Source organism: Scyliorhinus canicula, chromosome 1 (genome assembly GCF_902713615.1).
Source record: "Scyliorhinus canicula chromosome 1, sScyCan1.1, whole genome shotgun sequence".
Classification (NCBI taxonomy): Eukaryota; Metazoa; Chordata; class Chondrichthyes; order Carcharhiniformes; family Scyliorhinidae; genus Scyliorhinus; species Scyliorhinus canicula.
This window is the reverse complement of record NC_052146.1, coordinates 49,800,576-49,813,262: the sequence shown is the minus strand read 5'-3', so window position 1 is coordinate 49,813,262 and position 12,687 is coordinate 49,800,576. Positions and strand designations below refer to the sequence as shown.

The window sequence follows — 12,687 nt, the reverse complement described above, 5'->3', positions numbered from 1 at the left end:
GGGGACTTATCTATTTTTACATTTTCCAAAATTGCTAACACCTCCTCCTTGTGAACCTCAATTCCATCTAGCCTGGTCGACTGAACCTGAGTATTCTCCTCGACAACATTGTCTTTCTCCAGTGTAAACACTGATGAAAAATATCCATTTAACGCTTCCCCTATCTCCTCTGATTCCACACACAACTTTCCACTACTATCCTTGATTGGCCCTAATCTTACTCTAGTCATTCTTTTGTTCCTGATATATCTATAGAAAGCCTTAGGATTTTCCTTGATCCTATCCGCCAATGACTTTTCGTGTCTCTTCTTAACTCTCCCTTTAGGTCCTTCCTGGCTAACTTGTAACTCTCAAGTGCCCTAACTGAGCCTTCATGTCTCATCCTAACATAAGCCGCCTTCTTCCTCTTGACAAGTGCTTCAACTTCCTTAGTAAACCACGGTTCCCTTGCTCGACAACTTCCTCTCTGCCCGACAGGTACATACTAATCAAGGACACGCAGTAGCTGTTCCTTGAAAAAGCTCCACATTTTGATTGTATCCATCCCATGCAGTTTCCTTCCCCATCCTATACATCCTAAATCTTGCCGAATAGCATCATAATTGCCTTTCCCCCAGCTATAATTCTTGCCTTGCGGTATATACCTATCCCTACCCATTGCTAAAGTAAACATAACCGAATTGTGATCACTATCACCAAAGTGCTCACCTACATCTAAATCTAACACCTGGCCGGGTTCATTACCCAGTACCAAATCCAATGTGGCCTCGCCCCTTGTTGGCCTGTCTACATACTGTGTCAGAAAACCCTCCTGCACACACTGCACAAAAACTGACCCATCTATAGTACTCGAACTATAGTATTTCCAGTCAATATTTGGAAAGTTAAAGTTAAAACTTCCCTGTTACACTCGCTCCTGTCGAGAATCATCTTTGCAATCCTTTCCTCTACATCTCTGGAACTATTCGGAGGTCTATAGACAACTCCCAACAGGGTGACCTCTCCTCTCCTGTTCCTAACCTCGGTCCATACTACCTCAGTAGACGAGTCCTCAAACGTCCTTTCTACCGCCGTAATACTTTCCTTGATTAACAATGCCACACACCCCCCCTCTTTTACTATCTTCTCTGTTCTTACAGAAACATCTAAATCCTGGAACCTGCAACAACCATTCCTGTCCCTGCTCTACCCATGTCTCCGAAATTGCCACAACATCGAGATCCCAGGTACCAACCCATGCTGCAAGCTCACCCACCTTATTCCGGATGCTCCCGGCGTTGAAGTAGACACACTTCAAACCAGAGTCTTGCTTGCCAGTGCACTCTTTCGAACTTTTAACCCTATCCCTGACCTCACTACTCTCAACATCCTGTACACTGGGACTACAATTTAGGTTCCCATCCCCCTGCTGGTGAATGTAAAAGCTTATTTCCTTAGGAAATTAGTTGAAAAGTGCTGAGTGATTCTCTGATCTTTCCCATCTCTCTTCAATGACTGCAAAATACTAATATAAGATTTGTGTTCAAAACGTTGCCCTGAAGAGCTTCAATAAATGTACTGCACAGAAACATGCCATTCAACCCTACTAGTCCACACTGGGATTCTTGTTACACGTGAGCTTTCTTTCCTCTTGCTTCAGCTGACGCTATTGACATACCATATTCATTTTTCCTTTCATGAGTTTACTTGTCTTCCACCAATGCATTTATCCTGTATTGGGGTGTTTTTTTACATGTTTTATACCTGCGAACTAAAGTCCTAAGAGTAGCTGGTTTCATGATTCTATTGAGTCAATGACTATTTATCCTTCCTAATGAACTAACTCCTGAAACGAATCATTGTATATTTGCACTTTGTAATAACTTAGCTAAGACCAGTCTTCCAATAGAAAACTCCTTTATTGCAGTAACAAAAATAGTTGGGGCTCACAAGATATTTGTTCAAGCCCGGGGACCTACGGAGATGCTGATCTGGGTTGGAACAGTGTAGCCACCGAAGCTGGCCACTTCCCGACATAAAATGGAACATTGAGTTGCATGCAGGGAAAATTGGACAATGACAAAGAGTCAAGCAGGTTGCAGAACCTCTGTGGATTCTGTCTGTGAAGAAACCAGACAGCATAGAAACTAACAAGCTGCGCATATTAATTGAGCGATTCCCGGTGATTCCCAGGCACAATGGACACAACAATTAGAAGAGATTGAAACATTCTATAGCAGGTTAGACATCCCGGCGCCAGTGGAGTCTGAAACAAAAGGACACAAACAAGGTAGAAAGAACCGCCCGGTGATCGAGGAACAGCCCCATTATTGGGGAAATTAAAATCAATCGATTGGGAAGCGACCCAATCGATTGAAAGTTTGTAGAGGGTCCGCCCAGATGGGCGCGAAACTCAAAACAGTATAAGACAGAGACCCCGACCCCAGCTCTCTCTCTTAGCTAGCCCTCCTCGCTCTCTTAGCCAGCCCTCCTCGCTCTTAGCTGACCCTCCCAGCAGAACACCTTTGCAGCAGCTCTCCAGGAACTTGGACGTGAGAAGGAGAGGCCTGGCCAATTGCTACACAGACAAGTAAGTGCCATACAACGCACGCTACGAGAGTAGACACTCCTGACCCCTTTAGTTCACACCAACTGGAAGCCTGCGGATCCAGGACAAAGCAAGAGGCCATTGTTCCCTGATCCGGCAGTTCCCTTATTCCAGATAAGTATTGGCCTAGTAGTGGTAGGAACAGTTTAGCCTTAGTATTATGTGCATGAGTAGTAAATAACTAATAATAAACGTGTCTTGTTTGAACTTACTAACTGGTGTATTGAGTCATTGATCTGAACTTGAACTTGAATCTTGAGGCGGTATCATAAAGATACCTGGCGACTCTAGAGTTTAGGAATAAAACAGAACCAATTGAGTAAAGCACACTCACCCAGAACGAGCAACAACAGTAGATTTTCAACTCCCAACATACATTTCCCATTGGGCGAGCTAGCGCTTCCTTATTAGGGAAATTCATATTCCAGACGCCCCGAGGGAAATCTATTGACAATCCTTTGAGACCACCATAACACACTTATTGCAGAGATTACCTCTTCAAATCTAGTCATGCAGACTGTGGTGGCATAATTCAAAACTCATCCTACTTAGGACCTTTAGATATTTTTCATTATCCAACAGAAAACAAGGGAACAAAAGCATAATCATTTGAGCATTCGCACTAAAAAGTTTGTTTTTGGTTTGAATATATACTAGAAATTTATTGTCAGAATTTAGTTAGTTATAAATGAAGTTATTTCCAAGATGATATCTTGTCCCAAATTAAAATTCTCCATTGCTTATCATATTCCAATAAAATGTTTATATTTTTAAGAAACAGAAATTGATTATCTGTGTTTCATTTCGCAGCACAGCACCAGATTTTTACCATGCTTTCCTTCAGCTGACTGCCCTTCAGATGTGGAACCAGACACCCGAGAGATGGTCCGACAACAGAATAGAAAGAAGAAGTCCGGAGGCTTTCAGTCTATGGGTACACCAACAGCTTCTGATACTTGAATTATCTTTTTCATTATTTAACCTACTATAGCTGTGGCAAGTTCATTTATGTAGTCTTTGACAAATCAGTTATGACCCAAGTGCAGTTTATTTCTCCATTTTGCAGACATAACCCCTATGTTTCTTTCCCTTGAAGCATAATCTAGATACTGTAATGTGTTGTCCTCTGTTTATATAGAGCTTGTGGTGATATGCATCACTGTAAATACGCAAGGGGTTAATGTAAATACACGTAGACTAGCTAGACACTAGAGGGAGCACCACAGACATGCAACCAATAGGCCAGTAAGATACGACACGACCAATGGGCATTCACGATACACACACAGGTGACACTACCACAGGGGGGTATTACACCAACCCATATATAAGGACACAGCACACCTGATCTTCCTTTTTCCAATGGAGACACTTAGTGAGTACACAGGGCTGATTGAACACATCAATGCTACGTGGATGGTATCAGACTGGTTCGTCAGTCTGAGTAGCTATAGCAGGATTAATAGGAGTGTCGAATCCAAGGAGGAGAATCGTTAACAGTTTATTAAATGTGTTAAAGCTATCTCCAAGTCTGAACCTTCCTTTGTCCGAGTGCACATCAAGGAAGCAGCTTATGCTACGTCAAGAGCATAACAAAATATGGTACCAAGGAGTGAACTGTTTAAATCCATATAGTTACAACTCAGCAGACAGTGACTACCAGCAGCAGCACCCAGGCAAGATGATGTTCGGGATTCCGGTTCCACAGCAGCTCCGGTACCAAGGCAATCTCAGTGAAAACTGGCGTGCATTCAGACAGAGATTCGAGATCTACCTGGTAGCCTCCGACCTCGATGGCGTGGCGGATGCAGAGAAAATAAAGCTTCTACTTACCATCGCGGGTCCAAGAGCAGCTGAAATCTTCCAGACCTTCAAATACTCAAAGGGGAGGGCAGCACGGTGGCCTAGTGGTTAGCACAACCTCCTCATGGCGCTGAGGTCCCAGGTTCGATCCCGGCTCTGGGTCACTGTCTGTGTGGAGTTTGCACATTCTCCCCGTGTCTGCGTGGGTTTCGCCCCCACAATCCAAAAATGTGCAGAGTAGGTGGATTGGCCATGCTAAATTGCCCCTTAATTGGAAAAAAATAATTGGGTAATCTAAATTTATAGGAAAAAAAAATACTCAAAGGGGCAAAACAAGAGCGACTTCCAGGCAGTCCTGAACAAATTCCAAGAATTCTGCGAGGAAGATACAAGAAAAAAAGGTAAAAGAGGCACCAAAACTCACCATGAGGTAGGTTTGCAGCAACAAATGGCAGTTTTGATTTGCAGCTATCTTGGAAAAGGTGCTGCAAATGCGCAGATGCACGAAGAGCGCACAGAACGGGAAGGTCCGTTTGCGCATGCGTGAGAAGCTGCGCATGCGCAATTGCGAAAAAGACCCCAAGTAAAGGAACAGCGATCTGCGCAATCGCTTGCTACGCTCTACGTCACGCTTCATGACGTGAGGCCCAGGACCACGCCCACTTAAAGGGGAAATGTCCCAAAACACACAACAAAAACGTTTTTAAAGCCGTAAAACCCGATTCTTTTACCTGGAACGACAGCACAATGCCTGAAATTCGACCAGTAGCTGAAAGTAACCTCCACAGAACCCTGCAACATGCAGTAAGCACCACCCTCGAAGATGATATGTTCTTGAAAGACAGTGACTCAGACGAAGATTTCATCTTGGGAGGTGGCTACCCCAGTACCAAATCCGAACCGCAACTAGAAGTGTTGCACAGTGAAGATGCCGTCGACAAGTTCTTCGGATTGGGGAATCCTCCGACCAGCATATATGACATCCTGACTTGAGAGTGCAAGATTATGCTGTGGCCTGACGCCAAGAGACAAAGAGCGGTACAAGCCCACAGAGAGTGGTCCACGCACCACAAAGGGTCCCGGCCTCCACACACAAAGCGATGAAAGACTCCACAAATGAACAAGAAGTGATGACAGTCTCCACAGCGAGACCAATGCACGATTCCACACAGGGAACGCTGCAAGACTCCACAGAGGGAGTGACACAAGCCTCCACAGTGAGCTCGTGGACAGACTCCATGATTGAAGGAACGCAAGACTCCAGAGCGTAGTCCTTACATGAACCTCCTCTGTGCAACCATCAGCAGATGATGCAGGTCTGCCACGCTCAAGTGAACCGCAAGCAGACTATGACAGTCTACCACGCTGAAGTGAACCGCAAGCAGACTATGACAGTATACCACGCTCAATTGCAAAGCAAGACACTGAGGCTCTATCCACTGTATGTGCGACAAGTGACGAAGGCATCCCACTTCCCATACCAGATGTGCAACGTGACAGACCTCAGCTAGTGTGCACAGAGGCACTCGACAATAACAGTGAAACTACTGGTGACTCCGGAGACACCAGGTTAATTCAATCCTCATCCGCTCGAGCCTCTCCACAAGCAAATGAATTCCGGAACGTTTTGACTCCGGACGTGGAGCATCAAGAAGCCAAAACTGACTCAGGTGAAACAGATCACACTCCATACGGGGAGAATTTAGAAACCAAAGCTGATTTAAGTAAGCCGGACATGACTCCAGACGGGGAGGGCTGCAAACTCAGTGATGGCACGCTCAAGGAAACAGCAGATGCCACAAAGCAAGCTGACACGAGTAACTGTGTGAAGTACTCATATTATCCACAGAGTGTGGTCCTTGAGCGCAACAAACACAACAACAAAACCGACCAACACAACAACAACATCAAAGACCATAACAAGAAGCGTACCAGCGGCAACAACATCGACAACAAGCACGGAAAAACAACACCAATGGCACTACGACTGGTACGACATGGTACAACTCTGCAAATGCGGGACACTGTTACTGCTCAGCTCAGTGCAATGACAAACTATGGCAGGACGATGCTTCTGACCAATTCATGTTTGCTGCACTACCAGTAGGCAACCTGGCTTTCAGGGCAGATGCCATCCAGAATTGCTGCCGTAAGCATCGAGGAAAAAACGAAACAGACTCCAAATCAGTCAAAGAAGTGATTTGAACACCTGATGACCAAACACCAGGACACTGAAGGCGTTCACAGTGGAATGACAATGTCACCATTGACACTTCCATACCAGACCACACAAATTCATGAACTATTGGATTCATAACTTTTATTTTGTATTGTCTTATCCTCAAAGTCATCACAACTGTTATTTGGTCTTGTATACTATTGTATAGTTATCACAGTCATCATAACTTGTACATAGCATCACTTATCTACAGTAGTCCCCCGTTATACCGCGCTCCGCAATACCGCGGTTCGCGATATACCGCGGGGGGGCTTATGGACCCCAACTGTCAGTTGTGTCAATTTCAGCGGCCGGCTCACTTTGATCCGGAGAGGGAAGCTGCGCTCTCCCAGGGTGCAATGGCCGCGCTGGTGTCACTCTTTGCCCTGTTGGCACTCCTGGCACCGACGTACCAAGGTGCTATGTCTGTGTCCCCCGTTATACGCGTTACGACAATACCGCGGTGCGCGATATAAGGCGGGGGGGGGGCTTATGGACCCCAACTGTCAGCTTCCCTCTCCGGATCAAAGTGAGCCGGCCGCTGAAATTGACACTGCCGGCTGATTGGAGGGAGAGAGCAGAGAACACAGGAGGAGGTCATACGGGCCTCTGCAAGACCAGCATGGTCTCACATCGCCCCTCCCCTCTGTAGCTGGGGTTCAGGCTGTGGCTCCTGGTGTACAGGCTGTGGCTCCTGGGGTACAGGCTGTGGCTGCTGGGCTTCAGGCTGTGGCTGCTGGGGTACTGTGGCTGCTGGGGTACAGGCTGTGGCTGCTGGGGTACTGTGGCTGCTGGGGTACATGCTGTGGCCGCTGGGGTACAGGCCGTGGCTGCTGGGGTACTGATTGGAGGGAGAGAGCAGCCGGCAGTGTCAATTTCAGCGGCCGACTTATTGTTTCAGTGAGAGAGCAGCTTCCCTCTCCGGCCGCTGAAATTGACACTGTTTTAATTAGATCCACGATGGGGGTTTTAAATTTATTTACAAAGCTATGCTAGCGCTTCCCATTGTGAGTCTACGGGGGTCTGACCTCTTCCCCCCGCCCCCCGTAGACTCACAAGGGGAAGCGCTAGCATAGATTTTTAAATAAATTTAAAACCCCCATCGTGGATATCCGCGGCTCGGATGCAACGCGGGTGGCTGTCTTGGACCCCAACACCCGCGTTATAAAGGGGGACTACTGTACCTAGTTCAATTTTCTTTAATCATGTACAGAAAATATGTAACACGAAAAAAGGGTGGATGTGGTGATATGCATCACTGTAGATACACAAGGGGTTAATGTAAGTACACGTAGACTAGCTAGACACTAGAGCAGGGGTGGGCAAACTACGGCCCACGGGCCGCATGCGAAAAAATTTTTTTAAGGTTAATCGGGGGGGGGGGGGGCTGTTGGGTTACTTACTGGTATAGGGTGGATGCGTTGACTTGAGTAGGGTGATCATTGCTCGGCACAACGTCGAGGGCCGAAGGGCCTGTTCTGTGCTGTACTGTTCTATGTTCTATATGAGGCGCCCAGAATCATAACCGGGTGAAGTAATTATTTTACTTAATATACTATGCGGCCCTTTGTGAATTGTGAATTTCTGAATGTGGCCCTTGCACGGAAAAGTTTGCCCACCCCTGCACTAGAGGGAGCACCAGAGATATGACACACAGACATTCAACCAATAGGCCAGTAAGATAGGACAAGACCAATGGGCATTCACGACACACACAGGTGAAACTACCAAAGGGGGGCATTACACCAATCCAGATATAAGGACACAGCACACATGATGATCTTCCTCTTTCCAGTGGAGACACTTAGTGAGTACACAGGCTTGATTGAATACATCACACCCACCACGTGGATTGTAGCAGACTGGTACGTCAGTCTGAGTAGCTAGAGCACGATTAACAGGAGAGTCGAATCCAAGTCGGAGAATCGAGAACAGTTTAATAAATGTGTTAAAGCTATCTCCAAGTCTGAACCTTCCTTTGTCAGAGTGCACATCAAGGAAGCAGCTTATGCTACGTCAAGAGTATAACAAAACAGAGCCCTGCTCCACGGCAATTGTTAAAAGTGGTGCTGATTTTTCATATTCGCCTTTATCTCATCAACATATCCTAAGATCATAGAATTTACAGTGCAGAAGGAGGCCATTCGACCCATCGAGTCTGCACTGGCTCTTGGAAAGAGCACCCTACCCAAGCTCATACCCCCACCCTTTCCCCATAACCCAGTAACCCCACCCAACATTAAGGGCAATTTTGGACACTTAAGGGCAATTTAGCATGGCCATTCCACCTAACCTGCACATCGTTGGACTGTGGGAGGAAACCGGAGCACCCCGAGGAAACCCACGCACACACTGGGAGGATGTGCAGACTCTGCACAGACAGTGACCCAAGCTGGGAATCGAACCTGGGACCCTGGAGCTGTGAAGCAATTGTGCTAACCACAATGCTACCGTGCTGCCTCCAATAACCTCAATATCCCATCAGCAAGAGCACAAAATAGTATTTCTCCTAACAAAAGCAATTTCTTTATTGCAAGATGCTGCATTGAATGATTTATCCTGAGTTAGAACATAGAAAAATACAGCACAGAACAGGCCCTTCGGCCCACGATGTTGTGCTGAACTTTTGTCCTAGATTAAGAAAAAATTAATCTACACCCCATCATTCTACCGTAATCCATGTACCTATCCAGTAGCCGCTTGAAGATCCCTAATGTTTCTGACTCAACTACTTAAACGGTTGTGTGTTCTATCTCCATGGTTTCATAAACAGATATATGCTTAACACCAGATTCAACTGAGGGAACAGTTTTGGATTCAAAACAAAAATAGAACTGTTATTAGTTGTTCTGTTGCAAACATGATTGAAAAGGAAATGTATATTTAAATTGCATGGAGTTAGAGGGTGGAGAACGTTTTGATTAAGGTATCTGGATAAAGAGTTCAATTCTTGTTTCACGTCACACGTTCTGGCCTTAATTGTTTGCAGCACCTTGATTTTATATTATTAGCTAGATAGATTCCTGATTAACTAGGAGGTGAAAGGTTATCAGGGGTAGGCTGGAATGTGGGGTTGAGGTTATGATCAGATTGGCCATGATCTTGAGCAGGCTCAAAGGGTTGAGTGGCCTACTCCTAATTGGTATGTTCATAAACTGAATAGTATAGAAATGTATATTTGAGGTGCTCCAGACCGATAAGGGTGTAACTACGAAATAATTTTATTTTGATGGTTTCCATTTATGTGCAAATGTGACAACAAAAGTAATGTTTTGTGGACAAAAACGGCATTGGACATCTAAAAAATCGAATATATAGATGTGACAGGAAGACTTACTTAATTATCATAACCTGAATTATTTGCACATCTTTATAATGTATTTGATTTCTTACAGTTTAAAATATTTAGCTTTTTTGGTGCTTTAAGCAAAGCCATTGACTCTTAACATTCTTGTCTGGTATGCTGGCTAGCCTCATGCTACCAAAGTGATGCAGTCGTTGCAGAGATATTCTAGTATCAGAATGTGCGCATCAAGCACCACAATTGTGGCGATCGACAGTGAACAGTGATGTTATGCAGAAATTATGTTGGTTTTTAACATTTATACAACATGGCTATCTCAAAATTGGTAACTTGTTTTTCTGCAGGTTTAAGCTTTCCTATTTTTAAAGGCATAATGAAGAAAGGATACAAAGTTCCAACACCAATTCAGAGAAAGGTAACTAGTAGTGCTAATTTTAAAACAAATTATTGCGGCACTGATTTTTGTTATAAATTAGCATATATAGAGGAAACATGGGTGAAAAATCATTGTTTATTTATACTGTGCCAATGGCACCAATATGTGATAATTATTAATTAACAATCATAAAGTAAAAGGTTACCATTAAAAGTTACCAGGTAAGAATTACATATTTAATGTTTCTTCATCTACAGATAAGTATATGATATATTTTGCATGGAGATGTATTCTCAAATAAAAGGAAATTTAAAAAATGAGGATAGAGGTATTAGCATAATAGTAATGTTACTAGTCTAGTATTCCAGAAATCTGGTCAAATGCTCCCACTACAAATAAATTTGGAATAAAAATGCTGGTTTCATTAACAGCGATCATGAAACTACCAGATTGCCGTAAAAACTTATCTGTTTCACTAATGTCCTTCAGTGATTAAAAAATATGCCATCCTTACCCAGTCTGAGCAACATGTAACTCCAGCAAAGCCATTGACTCTTAACATTCTTTGAAATAGCCCAGCAACGTTCCATCAAACTGTTACAGAAGAGTCAAATATTGATGTAACTGCACTACATAAACTGCAGTGGTTCAAGAAGATGGCTGATCTCCACCATCTCAATGGCAGTTGGGTGGGAAGTAAATGCTTACTTTGCCAGAAATGTTCACGCCCAAAGAATGAATAAAACATTTAATGTAGTTAATATTTTTAATCAGGTTTATTTATTTTTTGAACTTTTAAAATTTGTGTAAACCATTGGCAGGTTTATATTTGTAACTGCAACCTCCGTATGTATCACAGTTGAATCTCAGCCGCCAATCGAGTTAACATGATTATAAATTGTTTTTGCCTTGCATGCTTCTTTCCCCTCAGCAAAGATGGCAAGGAACCCTTCTGCTAGCAGAGGGCTGATCTTGAGCTGACCACAAATAGATGCGTAAGAGCAGTGTTGACCAATTCCCCTAAATAATTTCAGTACATTTGAATAAACCTGGTAAGGAATAACCTTTCCCAACAACAACTGTCAGCATTGTTGTGACCGGCAGCTCAATTTATGCGGGAATAACTTTCAAATTTGAGAAAAGAAAGCAGCCTCAGTTGAGCAGCTTTTAAGAAGTAGTTGTTATCTATTTTGGAAAATGAATTACTACAGTTTAAAAGTTTACCTTGAGGACATCACTTGCACATTTTTGAGATAAAAATCTGTTCTCTGTTTCAGTCTATCCCGGTGATACTAGATGGTAAAGATGTTGTTGCTATGGCTAGGACAGGGAGTGGTAAGACGGCAGCATTTCTTATTCCAATGTTTGAAAAGCTGAAGGTTCGAAGTGCTGAGACAGGAGCAAGAGCTTTAATCCTAACTCCAACTAGAGAACTGGCATTACAGACCATGAAGTTCACAAAAGAGGTAAAATACTTCCTTTTGGTTTTATGTATTCAGTAAATATGGAGTTTGACTAGCATTAAAATGTAGGAAGCATGGAATCTAAAACACTTGAATGAAATGAAAATCGCTTATTGTCACGTAAGCTTCAAATTAAGTTACTGTGAAAAGCCCCTAGTCGCCGAACGGCACCTGTTCGGGGAGGCTGGTACGGAAATTGAACCCGCGCTGCTGGCCTTGTTCTGCTTTACAATCCAGCTGTTTAGCCCACTGTGCTAAACCAGCCCCTTACTGGCTCTTAAATAGTTTGTTGCATTCATATTACTACAGTAGAAATCTTTATTAGCTTTATTTGTATTTCTTTAGTACAGTTTTGACATTCTTGCCATTCTAGGAGAATTTGAACTATTACTAAAGCATTATTGAGCAATCACACTAAGTGATGGGTAACATTTGAATAGATTGGGAAAACTGTAGTATGTCTCTTTGTCTGACTATAAGTGTCATATGTCTTGATTTTTCATGTCAAGGAAGCCAACAAGAAGTTAAATGTCAGGAGAAGCATGCCTAAGATGATAGTTTGAAAGAAATCTAAATTCAAACTTCTAAAAATTGTCCATCACACAAAAAAGAACATCTTTACATTTATATAGCGCTTTTCATAACCATTAGATAGCTCAAAATGCTTTCCATTCAACCAAGTATATTTTTAGTACAGCCGCTGTTGTAATGTAGGAAACTTAATTCATCAAGGAAAGAAAAAAGTGTTGTATTTGTGTTTACCTAAACTCTCAAAAGCATTCAAAGTTGAGTCATAGAGAATTAATTGAATTACAATCACCATTTTGGATTTTATAAAATGTAACTGAACAAAACAGTTCCATTACTGATATGGAACATGTCATTTGGTGTTTCCTTACTTCAGTGCCATTTACCTTGATACATAATTGCTTCTTT

General features: G+C 43.3%; 1 protein-coding gene across 1 annotated transcript in view; it reads left to right on the top strand.

The window, feature by feature from the left end:
• ddx54 (DEAD (Asp-Glu-Ala-Asp) box polypeptide 54) overlaps positions 1–12,687 on the top strand; it is a 67,338-nt gene that overhangs the window by 5,968 nt on the left and 48,683 nt on the right. The window contains exons 2-4 of the mRNA XM_038790468.1: positions 3,398–3,521; positions 10,257–10,327; positions 11,566–11,754. Of these exons, the coding sequence (XP_038646396.1) occupies positions 3,398–3,521; positions 10,257–10,327; positions 11,566–11,754 (384 nt within the window). The remainder of the gene's footprint in view (positions 1–3,397; positions 3,522–10,256; positions 10,328–11,565; positions 11,755–12,687) is intronic.